At 37.5% G+C, this 19,644-nt stretch overlaps 2 protein-coding genes across 3 annotated transcripts; one reads left to right on the top strand and one right to left on the bottom strand.

Moving 5' to 3' along the window:
• Positions 1-305: 305 nt before the first annotated feature.
• Positions 306-2,484, top strand: XTH33 (xyloglucan:xyloglucosyl transferase 33). Its single transcript, XM_077381651.1, has 4 exons — positions 306-690; positions 821-921; positions 1,532-1,737; positions 1,824-2,484. The coding sequence occupies exons 1-4, from the start codon at positions 462-464 to the stop codon at positions 2,272-2,274; spliced, it is 987 nt and encodes a 328-aa protein (XP_077237766.1). The 5' UTR covers positions 306-461; the 3' UTR covers positions 2,275-2,484.
• Positions 2,485-5,385: 2,901 nt separating this feature from the next.
• Positions 5,386-13,776, bottom strand: LOC143879310 (aldehyde dehydrogenase family 2 member B4, mitochondrial-like). Of its 2 annotated transcripts, XM_077381649.1 has the most exons (11): positions 13,617-13,776; positions 11,627-11,761; positions 11,368-11,510; positions 11,083-11,236; positions 10,737-10,966; positions 8,577-8,666; positions 6,800-6,973; positions 6,576-6,713; positions 6,111-6,248; positions 5,959-6,020; positions 5,386-5,870 (listed from the first exon to the last, which is right to left on the bottom strand). In XM_077381649.1, the coding sequence occupies exons 1-11, from the start codon at positions 13,687-13,689 to the stop codon at positions 5,597-5,599; spliced, it is 1,611 nt and encodes a 536-aa protein (XP_077237764.1). In that variant the 5' UTR covers positions 13,690-13,776; the 3' UTR covers positions 5,386-5,596. The 2 variants fall into 2 exon arrangements, with proteins under 2 accessions (XP_077237764.1, XP_077237765.1); XM_077381650.1 differs by lacking the exon at positions 5,959-6,020 and having other exon boundaries at positions 5,728-5,870.
• Positions 13,777-19,644: the final 5,868 nt, after the last annotated feature.

Consider the following 19,644-nt stretch of genomic DNA (forward strand, 5'->3'; position numbering starts at 1 on the left):
CAGGTCCATGAATGTTGTTGGGATTTATTTCTCTTGGTCCCACTCTCATTGGAATATTCTAGACCTTTGGCCAGGCATGAGGAAAAAGGATGTCTTTCATTCGTTGATTTTTCTGCGTCCCAATCGTGCGATGAGATCGCACTTCGGCATCGGACCCAGACCCGGACCCACTGCGTCGCCCTGTGACAATCAGTGTCCATATCATGGCCCAGAATCTCTAGCTGTAGGCAGCTGCACAGAGCTCTTAAAACTTCCCAAACCAACCTCACATGAGCCATCATGGTATGTCTAAAGAAATCTAAACAAAGGAAGACAGCTATCTAGAAAGTAATCTTGAGAAAAATATGACTGCTAAAATGAAAAGCCATTCACCAAGAATAAGTATTCCATATAAATAACCAATTCAGACCATCTATCTATCCACCCCCATAAGCTTCCAAGTTTGGAACTGCACAGTAAAGATGCAATGCTTACCAAAAGGTCTAATTTTTGTATGGAGCTTGATCTCTTGCATTACCATAGCAGTGTCCTCGACCCACGGCCAATACAGCCCTCCAAGCTTGACACAGTTAACCGGTCTCTTCCCCCATCTCACATTCAACAGAAGTTATTCTGAATTTTTTGGTGGGTCGAATATTCGACAGTCCGATAATGGATCACACATTGATCTTATTCTCAACAAATTCTCAGGTGAAGTTTGTGGCAAATTTGTGAGAGAATGTTGCCTACTTTGCAAAGTTTGTATGATGTTTTCTTGGGTTCTTTTATCAGGTTCTGGAATTGTGTTTGATTTTTTTTTGGGTTTTTTTTTTTTTAACAGGGTCTGGATTTGTCTCACAAAATAATTATTACTATGGATTCTTCAGTGCTGCAATCAAGCTGCCTTCGGATTATTCTGCAGGAGTTGTAGTAGCATTTTATGTCAGTTTTCTTATTTCCATTAGACTATACATTCATGACATATGCAATGTAACATGCGTTATCTTGCATCAGTATAGGTAGAGTGTCGGAATCCAACACAGATATAGAGTGATTCGGCAAATCTCAACAACAAAGATTTATGGATTCACCAAAATACTTTAATCAATTCTCAAATTAAATTTTTTTTTTTTTTTTTACATAATAGTAAAGTTAGAATAAGTAATATATTGAAAATTTTAATAGGTTAAGTAAATATAATGCTTTATTTACACATAAAAATACATACTGCTAAGATGGATAAAGCTCAAAACATGCGGCAATTGTAAAGTTGTGGAAGTAGTATTCAGAAAAAAAAAAGTATAAAAGAATCTAGAATGGTCGCAAAGAATCCATACTAATGGAATCCTAGATGTGTCGGACATGGGTACTTCGTCCATCCAGAAGAATCCATGTATCATAGCCATCTGCATACAATTCTGCACATGCATACATAAAAATGAAAGATACATACATCACATGACATGAACCATATACAGAAAACATGGTTAATGAATGCAGCAACCTTGCTGCAATTTTATGTTCATAAACTGAATGGACAGCATGAATTCAGATGACGAATGCAAATGTTTTCCCCCACACACACGACGAGATAGACATTGAATTGCTTGGTCATGAAAAGAGGAAGGAATGGGTCCTGCAGACAAACGTCTATGGTAATGGCAGCACTATAGGAAGAGAGGAAAAGTTTTATCTCTGGTTTGACCCAACACAACAATTCCATCAATACAGCATCCTCTGGAATTATCATCACATAGTGTAAGATATAATTTTGAATATTAGACCTTCTCATTATACTCTTCTTAATTAAACTCTTTTGATTGCAAGTCCACGAAGTTTTGCAGGTTTCTTGTAGACAATATTCCAGTAAGAGAGGTGAACCACAGTGAGGCTATTTCCAGAGCTTATCCTTCAAAACCCATGTCGGTGTACTCTACGATATGGGACGGGTCAAAATGGGCAACACACGGTGGAAAAAAGCCGGTAAATTACATGTTTGCACCATTTGTGGCATCATTTTCAGAGCTGGAAATAGAGGGCTGCATATGGAATCCAACAAAGGTAATTCCATTGTGTTCTAAGAGCGGACCGGAAACTGGTTCAAACTCTGACCCAGTAGATGGAGAAGAGTTTGTTAGGCTGTCCGAGCAACAGAGAACGGGGATGGATTCTGTTAGAGAAAGATTCATGCTCTACACATACTGCAAAGATCCAGGTAGATATTCAGTTCTACCTCCAGAATGCAGTGACAAGAATATGGGTGATTTACAGGACGGAGATAGGATTGATGGATGAACAGTCTTGATCTTCCAGAAAGAGTGAGTCTTCAAAGTAATGAAGAAATGCATAGTGTTTTCTCCCATCTGACCATTTATTTTTCAAGGGAGATCAATGTATGGGTAACATTTATTTGAAAAGTTATAGAATAACATGCAAAACAATAAAATATAAAAGCCAAGTAGATTAAACCTGAAGAAGAGGGAATACCCATTCTACACTACATAATCATAGAGTAGATACTTGGAACTGGTCAAAGGAAAAAAAAAGGTGTAATGGGGCATATCAAATATGATGAAACAACAAACCAGTAATTTGTTTCACAGGAAATACTTGCTAGTAAAAGAAGAGGAATACATGATGCTTTCAAGCATGTGAAAGTGCTCTGTGACTTTGTGTTGAAACTATGAGATTCTGGGTTCAAGCCCGCTTACTTACCACAAAAAAATGTGTGAACATGAAGCAGAAAAGGGCCCTACGTATAGATGAACCCAATTTGATGAACCCATAGCTCGGCTCTTGGTTCAGTATTACAGACGAGCTATATTATTCCAAAAGCAGCTCACTTAACTTCAATTATGGAGCTGCTCCACTAGATTACAATCTAATTGGGCTGGCCATTCAAAAAGAACATACAGATTTTATTTTATTTTGTATGTAAGGATATCACTTTATTCAAAGAGAAGAAAAGGAAAATTACATCAGGGCAGAGAGTACACCCAGAGGGAGACAAGTTGTCCTGCCGAAATACATTAAGCCTCTGCTAACACCAGATATAGCCAGCGAATCAACAATCTCATTGGCTTCTCTAGAGATGGGATTAAAAGAAATTTTTCTCCCCCTTGTTATAGGGAGATGATATTTTCACCCCATTTGCAGTACGCATTTCCCCCCCCCTTACAACGTGAACAGTGGGCAACTTTAATGCCTTTTGACGTCAAATCACTTTGGGGTGAAAATATCATCGCCCTTGTTATATCGACGATCTCGTTGATCGTATGGCCTAATCACCATGGCCCTTTACACGCAACAGACCCCAAGGATGACGCTAGGGCCTACGGGCCCATGCATGTGGGTCAGACCTCTCAAATCATTTTCCTTCTGACAAGCAACCTCCACCCTTGGGGGCAGCCTCGTTGGAGTCCGAGATGCATGTAGGACAAGAGAGCTCCCACACCAACAACAACAATAACCCATTGCTGCCTTTGAGCACATCTCCAATGCCTGCTGGACCAGGGCTGCCAAGAACATTAATCGAAATTCAGCTTTATGAAGCCAAGTGGTGGGGAGTCCATGATGCAGCTCTCCTTTTCTTCTTCATCAACCAGCCAAAATTTCATTCAACTTTCTAGAAAAATCAGTTGTGAAAAATCCTATAATTCTTTCTTCCCACGGGCCCAAGACATGATCAGAGATTTAGGGCCCATTCTTTAACTTTTCTGGAGAGCACTTCTGCATTTTTTTGCTGTGGAGAATAATAAAAGTTGAGAATGGGGTTCCCCAAATTCAGTTTGTTCCACTAATTTCTTCTTGTTCCGACTCTCGAGCCACTATTGGCATGGATCATTTTGGTCTCCCCGTTTTGCCCGCTGAGACGGAATGAGAATGAGAAGCGTTGAAGAACACACCCTTAACTGCCCAAATAACAAGATTAAGGTGATTCTTCTTAACATAACAAACATGAGCTTCTCTCTTTCCATAGGATCCAGATCACCAAGGATGGAATAACATCCCATAAAAAGACATACTCAAAGATAGGAGAGGACGCCACCAGATCTCAAACAGTGCCCTCAAAGAAAAGGGGTCAAGCCATTGGGCACAAAACCAATGCACCACCCCCACCCAAACACTCCTAGCCAAGGGTAATGGATGAATATGTGGTCTCCCGTCTCCTCTCGATGGTTGCATACCATGCACTTATTGGCCAACCTGAAACCTTTGGGCTTGATAACGTCCAAAGTGTTGATCTAACCAAGAATGGCCGATTGGCGGTCCAAGCAAAATATTGCATTCAAAGGAATAGCAGGCTTTCACGTCCTCCTCCATAGATAATCATTCTCCCCACTCCTACCAAGGAAGAAAGAATGGAAGGAATAGCAGGCTTTCACATCCTCCTCCGTAGATAATCATTCTCCCCACTCCTACCAGGGAAGAAAGAATGGACTGGTTAGACACCGTGAGCCTCATCTGACCATACCCAATTATCTGGGTCATCAAGGGAAGAAAACATCTCTAAAGTTCTCATAAGCCCAGGAAACCATCGGACAGACACTTTGATTTGGACGAAGGACAATCACCTCTCTCTCTCTCAAATTTCCAATTCCATTTACCTAAGAGATCCTTGAAGTTCCAATTCCAATTAGGAGAATGTTTCTAAGCTGAAGTCCTCCATCTTTGGAGGTTGCATACAGTGTCCCAATTCACAAAGTGCTTGATCATTTTCTTTCTCCTTACCTTCCTAAAGAAAGTCCTATTGCAATCTTTCCATTATCTTAGCAACTTCTTTAGGAATTTGAAGAAGACACATAAACTAGCTTAGCAAATTCAAAAGGGCTGCCTCAACCTAACTTTCCCACTAACAAATAAGTAGCTCTTGTTCCACACAACTAATTTCTTTTCTGTCCTTTCCACTAACCAGTGCCATAAAGTCTCAATGGGATCCCCAAACCAAGTACGAGACCCAAGTAGGACCATGGCAATGTTTCCTCCCTAGACCCAATTGAAACTGCTCGGAAAGCCACTCTCCTTGGGAGATTGTAAGCAGCCAACAAGCTATTCCTCACATTACCCTAATCATCTAAGAATAATTTTTTGTATTCATTACCCGCTCCTCAGAATCCTTGCAGAACATAAAGGTATCATCGGCAAATTGAAGGTGAGACACCGAGACTCCTTCGTCCCCTCTTTCGAGGAACACTCCCTCTCTCAGCTCCCTCTCTTCTGCAACAGATCCTTATGAGGTCTTACCTGATTTTTTCTAAGTCAAGAATCAGTTTGTCATGAACCATGAAGATATTGCTGCATGCACCAATAAGAGTTCATCTTACCAGAAAAATGCAGAATGCAAAATTAACAAACAAAAAACACATTTTGAAGGTTGTAAATCAGATAATTCTATGTGAATGAACATTACAGAAAAAGGTGACATCTTTATTTTTTAAGAACATGTAACACTGCTGAATTTCTAATTAACAAGTATGGCCCAAGTAGGATACCAAAACAAACCAGCAGATGTATCATCCTAAGCTATATACCATATTTTCATATCACAAGCTAACTTATTGATGCCATCGCTCTCCAAACATGACATCGTCATAATAAAAAAGAGAGCATTAGGAGATTACAACCATGCTGGGTTCTTCAAAGGAGTAACAACAGCCTTCACTTGCAGGTAGTTATTAAGGCTGTAGATGCCCTTTTCTCTCCCCTGCCCACTCATCTTGAACCCGCCAAAGGGAATTGCAGCATCGAAAACATCAAAGCAATTAACCCATATAGTTCCAGCTCTAAGTGCACGAACTAAGGTATTTGCCGTATCAATATTCTTGGTGAAAACCCCTGCCGCTAGCCCATAGCGCGTGGCATTTGCTCTTCGTATCACTTCATCAAGGTCCCTGTCATCAGCCACAACATAAACATGAGAAATGGAGAACCCTTTTGAAAAGACAAAAACTTATCTCTCTCGACTGTTTGTTGGCTCACTTGAACTTCAAGATGGACTGGACCGGACCAAAGATCTCATCTTTTGCTATCAACATGTCATCCTAATTAACATGAGCATTACATTTTGATTAGTCCAAATAAGAATCACCTCATTTTAGATCTGTTAATTGTTAGAGTGGGGTTAATGATACCTTGACATCTGAGAACACAGTAGGCTTAATATAGTAGCCTTTGTCGCCAAATCTTTCACCTCCCGATTCAAGTGTGGCCCCACTTTCAATGCCGGATTTTATGTAGTTCATGATTTTGTTGAACTGCTCTAAATCGATCTGAATACTCAAATGGAAAACAAAAGTATCAATATAAAACTTTCTTGTATGACAGAAGATAGTTAATTGCAATACAAGTTGGGATACAAAAGCATAAATGCAGTTCACAACTTTATAGAGGTAGCCCCTTTTCAGCAAATCATGACAAATAACAGAGGCATATGATGGTTTACAGCAGAACCCATCATATGGCTAGTTTCAATAGGACAGTTATTTTTACGACTCGTGAAAACAGAGTGATTTCCTACCCACTGCCAAAAAAAAAAAAAAAGAAGAAGAAGAAGAACGAAAGAAAGAAAGAGGACAATAGAGTTTTTAATCACCCACCTGAGGACCTTGTTCAACACCCTGTCTGAAAGGATCACCAACAACACGTTTCACAGCACGTGCTTTTGATTTTTCTATAAACTCATCATACACACTTTCGTGTACAAATGTACGAGATCCGGCACAACAACATTGTCCCTGTAAAAATCTCAGCAATAGTTATTAAACAAAATTATCCTCTGAGAAATCCAGCATAATTCTTACAAATAATTGGTGAGACAAACCTGATTGAAAAAAAGAGCGAAATGTGCAAGCTCTACAGCCTGATCAACATCGGCATCCTCGCATATAATGAAAGGAGATTTCCCTCCAAGCTCTAACGTCACAGGCTTAAGATTGCTGTTCGCAGCCAATTGAAGTACGATCTTACCAGTATCAGTTGATCCTGTGAATGCAAGCTGAAAATAGAGTAGAAACAATTTTTAGATGGGAAGAGCAAATATTAATTTCAACTAGTTGATTTACTCAGCTAACCTACCAAAAAATAAATTTTTTTGACTTAAGCAGGAAATGTAAAAAGTGTAAACTCAAAACGGTTAGGCAATGAAGAATACCACTGGTAACTGTATTCAGTCTTTATAAGTGCCTGACATACCTTAAGGGGGGTTTTATTCATTGTATGATTATTATGTTTACTTAAGTCCATACTCACAAATATCTCCGATATTTTTGAAAATATCATATTTTTGCAATTTTATTTTTTGCAAAAAAATAAAGAACTAAACCCAAACTGGCGGCCAACTCAAATGGCCCCCTCCCCAACCTTGTGACATCAATTCATGGACTAGAAGTGCGTACATGCTTCACATGGCCCACCTTGAAGACTGGTTGATTTGGCTTATCTCCTTTTACCGTGGATGGTCCCCCATCATAAAGGCATAACTCAAGACGCCAATATAACAAGGGAAACTTTTCACAATGTTGACTCAGTATTTTCAACAAGAAGAGTAACTAAGTGCTAACATTCAGTGGCATTGGCAGAAGAAGTACTAAGGGGAAGAATGAGAAAATACGCCAAAAGGATAGGCCACTCCTAGGCACTCACAACAGTTGATTTTCTTCCAACTTTACAACACTCACTCAACTGCCCAAATTATGCAATAAATCCACAGATTTGTTTGGGAGGCATCATGGAAAGTCAGCACGAAGCATGTAATAAGACTCGTTGAAAGAGAACAAGAAGAATAAAGAGGTAAACTTATAGTAGGTTGAATAAGAAGGGTTAATGAAGGTTAGGGTTAGAATTGGTAAATAGGACTTCACATCTTATTAGAATCACAAGTTTCAGGGACTTGTAGTTTTACATGTTTTATTCATGTAAATATTTATGCAGATTTGAATTTAGGATTGAAAAAAAGATTCATATAAGTTTTATTTGAAACTTGAGATGAGTTTTTAAAGTTTTAAGTATGCACTTTTTTAAGATACACTCACTTGGCATTGTCAAACGGAGAAATCACACGTTTAGGAAAACATAATCATGTAAACAGGAAGCATACTAGTTAAGAGGAAGAGTATAGGAAGCGTGCTTCCCCTAAATTTGGAAGTGAGAAGAATTTAGCTTCTAAAGTGAGCTTCCCAGCTAACCAGGAAGCTTCAGGTAGGTAACCATGGGCTTGAACCAGAGAAAAGGGGGGAAATGATTATTTAATAATATTGTATACATGTTTTACAATTTGTAAACCGAATAAACTCCAGGGATATTGATTCCTCATTATGCTGAAAATGGTTGAACAACTATATTTACTTAATAATATTGTATACATGTTATTCAATTTGTAAACCAAGTAAACTCCAGGGATATTGATTCCTCATTATGCTGAAAATGGGTGAACAACTATATTTACCATGATTGCCATCATATAAATTTGGATAGCGAAAGCAGAGTATAATGGAATCAAAATCTTAAAAAGGATGAACAATCACAGATCCATGATAATACTTGTTTCTTGCAATATCAATTATCAACATCTCAAATAAAAAACCACTCTAGTGCAATACCTTGTCGACATCCATGTGGCTGGCAAGAGCTCCACCGGCAGTTGGACCAAATCCAGAAATCACATTCAGGACACCAGGGGGAAGCCCTGCCTGCCATAGAGAAATGCATGCAAGAATGCAAGATGGTATTTAGGGGAAGAAAATGAGTATTAGATTTTATTCAGCGCCACCACAAAAGTTTCCTTAGAAACTAGAAACAAAACAACTAAAAAAGTCTAATTTTCTTGGTACTGTTTTGAGCCGGGCGAAATTAGATCTTATTTCAGAAAGACTATAGGTTGTTACGAGTTAGTATTTCTAACCAGCAGAACCCATGTTAGTATCTACTTATTGCATCATATAAATTTCTGTGTTCGACACCAATGTCAGACCAAGGTTAGGGTATAACTAGTTAGTTTTGTATCTAACTATTGTATAATTCTGTCCTCATGATAAAACATTTTGTTTCAATCAAACCAGAACAAGTACCCAAGTTTCCCAATATTCTTGAGGCCTTGAAGGCTCCTGAGCCACCGTATACACTTAGAGTCTGAGGTGTTTTATGCTCCTTTAATTTTTTTGTTTTCAAGTTGATGATGCAGTTCCATCAGAAATCTATCAATAGAATTGCTTGTCAAATAAATCAGATTCCAGGTGATATCAATAAGTGGGTTTTAAGAGAACTAACTGAAATGTTTTTTTGTAGTGAATGTGCTTAAATTTTAATAATACTTCATAGAAAACGATGCGTGACATCTAATATTATTTAACGAGAAAGTATATCAAACTTTGATTTGGGACTACTATAAACCAGATTAGCAAACCAAAGTGAACAAACAAGAAGTTCAACACTGAAAGTGAACAAGATAAATGAAGTAGTATAGAAAACTTTGAACTATCAAACCGCACCAAGTGTATCACTGAACTAGTAACTCTGCTTTAAAAACCCGGCTCACATCTTTACTTATGTTTTAAGTACTGTGTCCACTTATACATTTATGCATCTAATACCATTATAAATTTACTAAAGTTTCTGCCAGAATATTTTTTCAAGAGATTTTATATGGTGTAAGGGCTTACAACAATATGGTAGGGTTACCGCCCTTGATATTTGATCCAACAGCAGCTCACTTTTTGAGCTTTTAGAGGAGCTGCTGTTGGATCAAATGTCAAGGGTGGTACTTCCACCGTACAAAAGGCCTTATTGTTGTAAGCCCTTACACCATATAATTTCTCTTTTTTCAATAATAAAATAGAATAATATGGATGTGTCAATAGTATCATATTTTTGGGATGGTTATGTTTTATTTATCAAGTCCATGTCTGACATCGACAAAAGATTTTGAATTCAAGTTACACATGTTAGAATGAAAACGTACAACCATAGTTTCAAAACACCCCTGCTTCATCGTGGACTCCCCCAAGTCGACTCCCATTTACCATGGCCGGGTTCTTGTCCGAGTCCGTGTTCTTGTCCTACAGAGTCGATCAACATTCCTTTGACTCTCCCAATTTACGACCCATCACTCGAGTACTCAGCCACATCGACTGAGTACTTGACCATGTCGTGTAGAGTCAACTAGGATTTGCTTTGGCCGCATTTTAACCCGCATCTGCATTTTGAAACACTGAGTAGAACATCTATACCTAACCACTCCAACCATTTCAAAGTGATAACAGAGCTTAGTTGTAATTTTTCTAAATAGTTGAGTCGCTGGAAAAATTCTTTAATTTAGACCTTCAAGAATAGTGTGTTCTTCACTCAATATATGATGCTGTGGGATTGTTTCTGCCATCAAATTAGTCCAAAGTAATTACTTTTAAGTTATGACCTCTATGCGATAAATAAGTAATTACTTTTTAATGGCAATAACTGATTAATTACTTAAAATATTGAAGATGTTAATCCATGCTTAAACTCTACAAAGAGCAAAATATTTTAGTGCACAAAACTAATTCTTGCATGATTTCTCATGAAGTAGATTCACATTTTATAAGATGAGATCTCCCACTGAAAATGCACTGGCATCTACGGGGAAGGTGAAAGGCCTCACATTATACCCATAAATAGATCATGCAGATGATAGATAAGATATTCAAACTTTGAAAAGGAAATATAAATTATTGGAGTCCAGAATCAAGTTTAGTAAGAAACAAAATAGAAGTCAATCCTTAATTCACCTCATGGAATAATTTTGACACATACAGAGCAGATAAAGGTGTCTGCTCAGCGGTTTTCATTACAACAGTGTTTCCGCATGCTAATGCAGGCCCAACCTTCCAAGCATACATAAGAAGTGGGAAATTCCATGGAATGATTTGCCCAGCAACACCAATTGGTTCATGAAGAGTTTGCACATGGTGGGGCCCATCAGCTGGAACGGTAAGTCCATGAATCTTGTCCGCCCAACCTGCGGTTTCAGACAGAAGCCTTAGATCTACACTAGTTTCATCTAATCATGCTGAACAAACCATATAAGTAGATTAAATAGGTGCATTTGACCTTAAATCTTTCTATTTGTCTCACCAGCATAGTATCGCATTAAACGTGCAAACATTGGAATTTCAACCAACGCAGACTGTTCATAAGGTTTCCCATTATCCCAAGTTTCAATTGATGCAATTTCGTCGTTATGCTTTTCAAGCAAATCAGCAAAGCGGTAAAGTATACGTGATCTTTCCTGGACAATGGGATTTGCACATAGTAAGGTTAAAGAATTTCAGCATAATTCAACTGGAAGTACCTATCACATAGTACCCAAGATTGAATCTCACAAAAGTCAAGGGACAAACACAAATTAGAGATTATTACATATGGGGTCATCTTTGGCCACGGTCCCTCATCAAATGCCTTGCGAGCAGCAGAGACAGCTCGGTTAATATCTTCTGCCTCACCTTCAGAAACGTGAGCAATTACGTCTCCTGTCCTAGGGTCCAAAGTTGGGAAGGTTTTTCCTGAGGCCAAATTTCTGAATAAGTATCATATGCTTCACAGGCATAGTGAAATCACACGTTCATTCATCACAGTGGAAATGAATTCTTATTTACAAGTTGAAGCATAGAAAATTCACCTGAAGCTGAGTCCACAAACTGCCCGTTGATTAGCAGTTGTGTATAGTTTAGCTCAACAGGTGGCATAATAGGCTCTTCAGCTGCAACGGCGGTGCCAATCCGACGGATGCCTTTGGCCAAACTAGAATTCTGGCCTGAAGATACGTTTTATGACACACATTGGATTCAGTAAAAAAGTCCACCAAAATGACCGTAATAACAAAGGAAATTCATGGCCAAAAGAATTGGAACATTATGTGAGATTCGAATGGAAGGCCTTCAAGTAGTTGAAATATTTCACTTCTAGGGTACTGAGTTTTAGAAGTATGCATAGGGAAATCCGTGTGCAATGAAAAAGTGCAAGCACAGTTTGGGGAGGGATCTTTTTCTACTACTGTAAACAAGAAAATTAACTACTCCATCCGATTTGTTCCGGGTTCACAATCAATCAAACCGGAATAACTTGACAGAGAATTGAATATATTGTACGCATCTATTTTTTAAACAGATACGAAAGACAAAAACAGATTAGTTTAGACACCGTGAATTACAGCATGATTATCTGCATGATACATACTCAAATGGCGAAAGAGTTCACAAACCCACCAGTGAAAGATGACAGTGGTTCTGAACAAGGTTAAAAATTTCGGTTTCGGTACCGGTTTCGGACCTTGAAATTTCGAAATTCCGAATACCAAAAAAAAAACAATATTTTATTCACTATTAAATTTCGGCCGAAATTTCGGTAATTTTGGTGAAATATTAAATTAATATTTTAAAAAACAGATTTTTTGTGTCAAATTTCGGAAAAACCGAAATTTCGGCCGAAATAAATGACCATTTCGGTTTTGTGTGGTTTCGGTGTCGGTCTCCACCGAAATTCGAAATTTCGGATTTCGGTCGAAATTTAAAACCAAGGTTCTGAAAACATAAAACTAAAGGATTTTAGCATGCTTGGAAGAGAGATTCTTCTCTAGTGCAAAAATAGCTACGTCCTTATCCTTATGAAATTAAGTCTCTTATTTATTTTGATATGCGATGATGAAGTCATTTAACTTTAGAAATCAAGTTACACCATTTATGGGAATTTCAGTGTTTAAGCTTTAATTCAAAATGCACTCCTATAAAATGTAATTAATGTCAAATTACAATAAATTTTGTCAATATGATTCATATTTTTTCCTTCTTCATTCCAATTATTAAAATATTCATGACTTTGTCTTTGTTTTTTTATTTCCAGAGAAATGATCTTGAGATGGCAATTTGGAAAGTCTTCGATCAGACACCTGATGTGAGACAACCACAAACAATCTAAACTTCATCAAGGAATTCCAATTCTTTTTTACCTTTTTCCACTTAAAATTTCAAAAGAAATACAGCCCCTTTTAATAAGATACAAAAATTGAAGCAGGGGAAACATAACAAGACACAAATAGAAGAGCATTCAGATAGAACTCAAGATATTTATGCTCTGAAATTTCAAGAAATGGGTAGGTAATATTGAGAAAAAAAAACATTACAGAATAAACCAAGACATATGATTTCCATTCCACAAACACTAGAGATATAAAATGAAGAATTAAATTGAAAAGCAAAACCCATCCATCAATCATCTATAAATAGTTCAAAAATCCTCTTTCAAAAAGTATCAGAATTTCTTAAAAACCATTCTCAGTTTGTTAATAGTAAAAAAAAAACTCTATAAGAATAAAAAAATCAAAATTTTCAAGATGAAGAGGATTCTAAAGTTCTCAAACCAAATCCCCATTTATCTGACCATACCCAGTAAGCCAAAAAGGAATCAAATCACTCAAACCAGAATATACAAATAGAAACAAAAGAAAAAAGAGGACGAACCCAGGAAAAAGAAGAGCCAAAACCATCGAGGCCCTTTGAAAACAAAAAATAAAAATAAAATCAAAGAGATTGTCCATGGAAACTAAAAACAGAGCATGCAAAAAGCATGGATGAAATCAAAGTGGTGATTATAAAAAGAAGGAAAGGTATGACCTTGAACTACTTGTCGAAAAGGAGATGAAGAGAAAGATTGAGAGATGAGAGACGATAGTCTTCGAGTCGCCATGACTGAAAAAAATCGAGCTTTAATTGAATGGAGTTGCAGAAGAGAAGTAGATAGACGTTTGAATGGTTTTAATAAAGAGAGTAGATTATCTTATACCAGCGCAGGAAAAGCAAGACCATAACAGGAAAAGATATTATAAAAAAGGCAACGGTAAATTAGCACCCCCTGTAGGATAATTTGCACACTTGAAAGACGGGTGCGTGGAAAACTTCAACGTTTTTCAACGTTTACAGGGGTGCGAATTCTCCTACAGAGGGTGCGAATTTATCATTAAGTAGAAGAAGATATGGCCCCGGGCATCTTGGGTTGAAAGTCTCCATCCCCATCTTTATATCCAGCCGGGCTCAAGACTTTAGTTTGGTGTGTAATTAAAATAGAAAAATACACTTAGACCCGTGTGGTTTCTGACACGTTCAACTTAACCCCTAATGTTTGAAAAGTTACAAGTAGACCCTGTGGTTTCAATTTGTATAAGGTAGGCCCACTCTTTTGAAACACTATCAATGCTAATGAAGACCCCATACCTGAATCCAAACACTACCTAAAACACGGTGGGCTCACATTGTTTGGATGATCCAAAGCATTCATTTCATGGGCTCTGACACAGATAGGGTGTGCCCAAAAAATCAACTCCATCGGATCATCCTAACCCTTCAATCTGTGGACGAACCGTCAACTGAGGGGGTTTACCTTACACAAATTGAAACCACGGGAGGGGGTATACTTGTAACTTTTTAAACATTAGGGGTTAAGTTGAATGGAGCCCCTTTTCATTACTTGGGGCACCCAGCTATAGTAGAGCGTATCTATGACTGCAAAGGGGCTAATGTACTTCGCATTTGAGACCTGATTGCCACGTACAATGCAGCTGAGTGTCCCAAGTGATGAAAAGCCGCATTTATCATTTCGCTCTTATAAAACATTCATTGTATCTTTTGAACAATTCCTTATCGAATTATTCCCAAATCTGAACTTGGTAATGGTGGATGAAAATCTAGACTGTTCAAAGGTGGGGTCGTAAGAACTATTTATAAGGATGATAGTATGAAATTTGAATGATTAGGTAATCTTGTCTTCTTATTATGTGGCCTCTGAATCAATCTAAATGTAGAAGTGGGTAGATATACATGTTCAAGAAGCAAAAGCCTGAATTGGATTGTTCATAACGGCAGCGTGACATGTGATGATAGTCATGGAACCATGTTGGTTTGTTGCGATGGACTATAAACAATTTGACTTTTCAATTAGAGATTGGACTTTTCCAATTTTGTTGCTTATCTGGATTCTTTGAAGTTTATCCACTATCTTTATGCTTGGGATTCTATCCCTAGAAAGAAGTTCAAAACCACATCTATCATATATGAAAAATGGGAGGAATGATAGAATGAAGGGCGCCCTTGAAAAAATCAGCTACAAGGGCTCTCCTATTGGTCAGTTTCAGCAAAGCGTGTTTATGATGGCTCAGGAAAAATGGAAATATGGAAACTGTTTTACCATGAATGGACTTTGCTGAAACTGACCAATAGGAGTTCCCTTGTAGCTGATTTTCGCAAGGGCACCCTTCATTCTATCATTCCTCATGAAATGGAAAACTTAAATGAAAATGATAAGTGGAACTTTCCAACGACGTGTATTTTGAGCACAACAGCTGAAGCCAAACCATATCCATTGGATCCATATTCTAAGATATAAAATTACTTCCCACCGGCCCACATATAGCCACAAAATCCGATTGAGCGTCCTAGATCCTAAGGGTGTTAATGTACGAAAATATCCTTTTGTATTTCAGTCATTTATGTCTATTCATGAGGGTTATTTTGTAATTGAGTACAACATAAGCAGGATCATGTAGACACTCAGATGGACAGCTAAATGGATAATGACCCAACAGCCATAAATTAGGATCCACATCCACTCTGAAAAGGATCCGAACGGGGTGGATCCACTGACTCTCCTAATGGTGACTATACATTCTAATACATTGTTTTCTGAGTTAGAACTCAAGAAATAAGTATAAATTCGATGTGAAATTATCAAATTAATGAAAAGGCTTTAAGCAAAAGGAAACATAAACAAGAATTAATCCAAAGTAATGAAGAATCTAAATCTGACTAGCTTTTATAGAAACATGCAGTTAAGAGCAACTAACCCTAAGTGACCACTAAATTAAAAAAAGAAAGCGTAATTAACACTTCAAATGGTCTTGCTCAAAACACACCAAATCAACTTGTACATCATGTATCACAATTCACAAGGAAGAAATATTGCTCTCCAAGTGTCTTTTAGGAAGGTAAAATTGACTTTCTTGTCAACATTTTCTATTTTAAATAGAACCAAGATGGGTTTGTTCCACCAACCTAGAAAATAGAAAAGCATCATTCTCAAAACATTTTTGTACATAGCTTACAGGAAAAAAAATGTATTTGGTTAAATTACCAATAAAACCCTATTATGATAAGGGATTGATGAGGAATATCATGTCTTTTTCTTTCTTCTTTTCAATTTAAGGGTTGTTTGGCGGTACAATTTTTCCTTTTGGGCAAAGGATATTAGCATTTTTGTTCTTGGGAAATGATATATTCACCCCCACGCCCAACCCCAATCCTTTTTTTTACTTTGGGACACCCCATCTAGACTATCTAGTGTAGAAGAGTAGCCATAAATACACTAGAGGGGGCTGTCCTAACTAAAAAAGGGGGCAAATTTATCACTTCCCGTTTCTTTTTTATTTGAAGATTTTCATTTCACATGAAACCCATCTTTTTGTGAGTGGAAAGTTCATATGATGGTTACAACCATATCACCAAGGAGGTGTCGTGCCGCAACTCTTCCTGATCGGATAAATTTAGCCATTTGATTAGAGTACTTCTTCCTTACTGAATGTGGACAATTGGACCTCTCGATCCTTTTCTGTAGTCAATTTTCATGCAACACATTTTACTGATAACTATAGGGAGACTTTGACTGGTTCACGCCAATGGTACATATCACTTTGCAAAAAAAAGAAAGTAAAATTGATGAAGAGAATCATCATTCAATTTTCATGAAACGTATTTCATTGATAACTCTAAGCCTAAGGGAGACTTTGACTGGTTAACGTCAGCCACACGTCAATGGTACATATCACTTGGAGAAAAAATATATAGTAAAATTGATGAAGAGAATCCTCATTATAGGCATGTTTGGCAACCATGAAAAATTATCCGTTCAAGCCCAATTATGAGTGAGGAGCTGAGGAGGGAAGGGAGAGAGTTGAGGGGGCAGAAGTGGAGAGAGCATGAGAAATTCTTAAAAAAATAGTACATTACTCAATTGATATTTTGATTGTGTGGTGAATACACACTAGCACACAAATTTTGGTTATTCTATTTTCATCATGGAATGATTCTATTATTTGATTTTCTTTTTCTTTTTATCGTAATCAAATCAAAACTTCTCAAGGATCCACTCATGTGGTACTTCATCATACGATGCATGAGATTACACTTAATTGTATCCTATTGGCGGAATCAATTGATTTTTTTCCCCAGTTTTTAAGGGGCTATTCATGCTTCCCTCAGTCCCACCCTCCTAATTCTCTCCCTCTGCCCATATATCACAGCTGGCCCCAAATCTCATCTCCCCAAAAATCAATACTCGTTTGCATAGTGTTTCCCATTCCTTATTATTAGATTGAGTGTTTAAAAATGCGGGTACGACGAAGAACACGGCCGAAGAAAATCCTTGTCGACTCAGCGCGGACGCGGCTAAGAACGTTGTTGACGCGGCCAAGTCAGATGACTCGTAATTTTTATAAAAGATAAATACAAAATACAAAAAATATATATATAAATAATAAAAGAGGAAAATGATTGTGAGCTTGAAGCTCATACTGCTTATATGAGCATGAGGGCCCAAACACATGTGGGCCCACATTGTTAGGATGATCTAAAGCATTCATTTGAAAGGCCCTTACATAGATAGCATGTGTACAAAAAATCAGCTCCATAGGATCATCCTAACCCATCCAAAAGTGGAGGGCAAAATGGATAGACACTGTTTGCCACAAATCTGCCCATTTTTGCCCTCTACTTTTGGACGGGTTAGGATGATCCAATGGAGCTGATTTTTGGTACACACCCTATCTGTGATGGGGCCTTGCAAATGAATGGTTTGGATCACCACAAAAAATGTGGGACCCATGTGTTTGGGCCCTCAAGCTCATATAAGCTATATGACTCACAATCATTTTCCTTATAATAAAAACAAGTATTAAAGAAACAACATTTATAATTATCATCTTAAACTAAATCTTTAGTGATATAAATCCTATATTTCTGCAAAATATTACACATTATTGGGTATTATGATTGTATGATTGGGGTTATTTCCAATTGTTAGGAGACCCAAAGATAAGTCTATCAAATTAATGGTCCGTTTTGATAAGCTTTCGTGTTCTTTTTTAATTGTCTTGTGAGAGTTTTTTGGAACTGTAAATATGTAATAACTTTTTGACATTTGCTAATTAATAAAAGACCAAATGAGTTATTATCAGTGGCAAATGATATACTTGGCCCGTTTAATTCTTTTGTCCACCCCCTTGTAGTGTAAAAGGATAGTCATGAATACTCTAGAGGGGGCTGGCCCAGGAAAGAAAATGGGGTCAATATATCACTTCCCAATAATATTTAACAGAGGTTAAAAGAAGAGAGAGAGAGGATGAGACCAAGCACCATTTATGAATGCTCTTAGAGAGGGCTGGCCCTAGAAAAGAAAAGGGGATGAATATATCACTTCCCAATATTTAATGGAGGCTAATGATGCAGGTGAGAGAGAGAGAGGATGGGACAAAGTATGCCGGTTGTATTCTTCCTGCACATATTAGGCCTATAAAGCAAGTCAGAGAACATTTTACTTGGGACAACCCCTTCTTGTATATTTATGATTACACTTTTACACTACAGAGTGATGTCCCATGTAAAAAAAAATACTGAATATATTATATGCCCTTTACAGCATTTAAAAATTTCAAATCCCACCAAAAGTTTTTAGGGTTTTGCTATTCCATATCTACACAACACGTGGTGTGAATGTAAGATGATCTAATGATCGAACTGTTGAGATATAAGGCATTGTCTTCCTCCTCTTACCTCTGACAAAAAACAAGCAACTAAGTTTTAGAAACGAACTAGAAGGAAACCCTTCTTTTTCAGAGCGATGGATTTGCTCTGTGACTCCTGAACGCGGCCATTGCCATTCCGCGTCGACTCGGCTCAGCCAGGTGAAGAGTTTTTAAATACTTAGATCATTGAAGTTTTGCTTGAGTTGGATCTCTCTACTGTCCTCTGGGTAGAGAGCATCACTGAGTTGAATGTGTGCTGCATTATGGTTCTTTTGTGACTTGAAATTGTTATTACAAGCCATTAACTATGCAACCCTTAAATCTGAAATTATTTGTTTATGAAGAAAACCTCTCATAAATTTATGATTGATGGTGAAAAAATTTGGGATGCATATAGAACCAACAATTTGGAGGAATTTTCTGTTTGACAAACAGAAAATATGACCTGCTAATTATTGACTACCTAACTAAGTAGACCCTTTATGGGATTTGCTAGGGACCATCACAGAAGGCATTTCGCGTGCCAGCTGTTGAATGAGAGAGCAGCCACCTCAGCTCAGATCTTGTCTTATTCATTTAATTCTTCTGAGGTAGCTGCTCTCTCATGCAACAGCCAGCACACGAAATGCCTGCTATGATTGTCCCTAGCAAATCCCAATTTATTTTTTTAACATTAGAGATTAAAAACTTTTAAAATAGTAATTGTTAAGAGTGTGATGAAAAACCTGGCAAACAGCATACATAACTCATTAAGATAAGGAAAAAAATAGATAAATCTGTTTTCTGCTCTTTGCCTCTTAGATAAATCTGTTTTTTTCCTGTTTAGTGAGGACAACTCAGCTTTCTGTTTTTGC

This window comes from Tasmannia lanceolata, unplaced genomic scaffold, assembly GCF_043159265.1.
Source record: "Tasmannia lanceolata isolate RefF3 unplaced genomic scaffold, GAP_Taslan_0.1 ptg000006l, whole genome shotgun sequence".
In the NCBI taxonomy this organism is placed as follows: domain Eukaryota; kingdom Viridiplantae; phylum Streptophyta; class Magnoliopsida; order Canellales; family Winteraceae; genus Tasmannia; species Tasmannia lanceolata.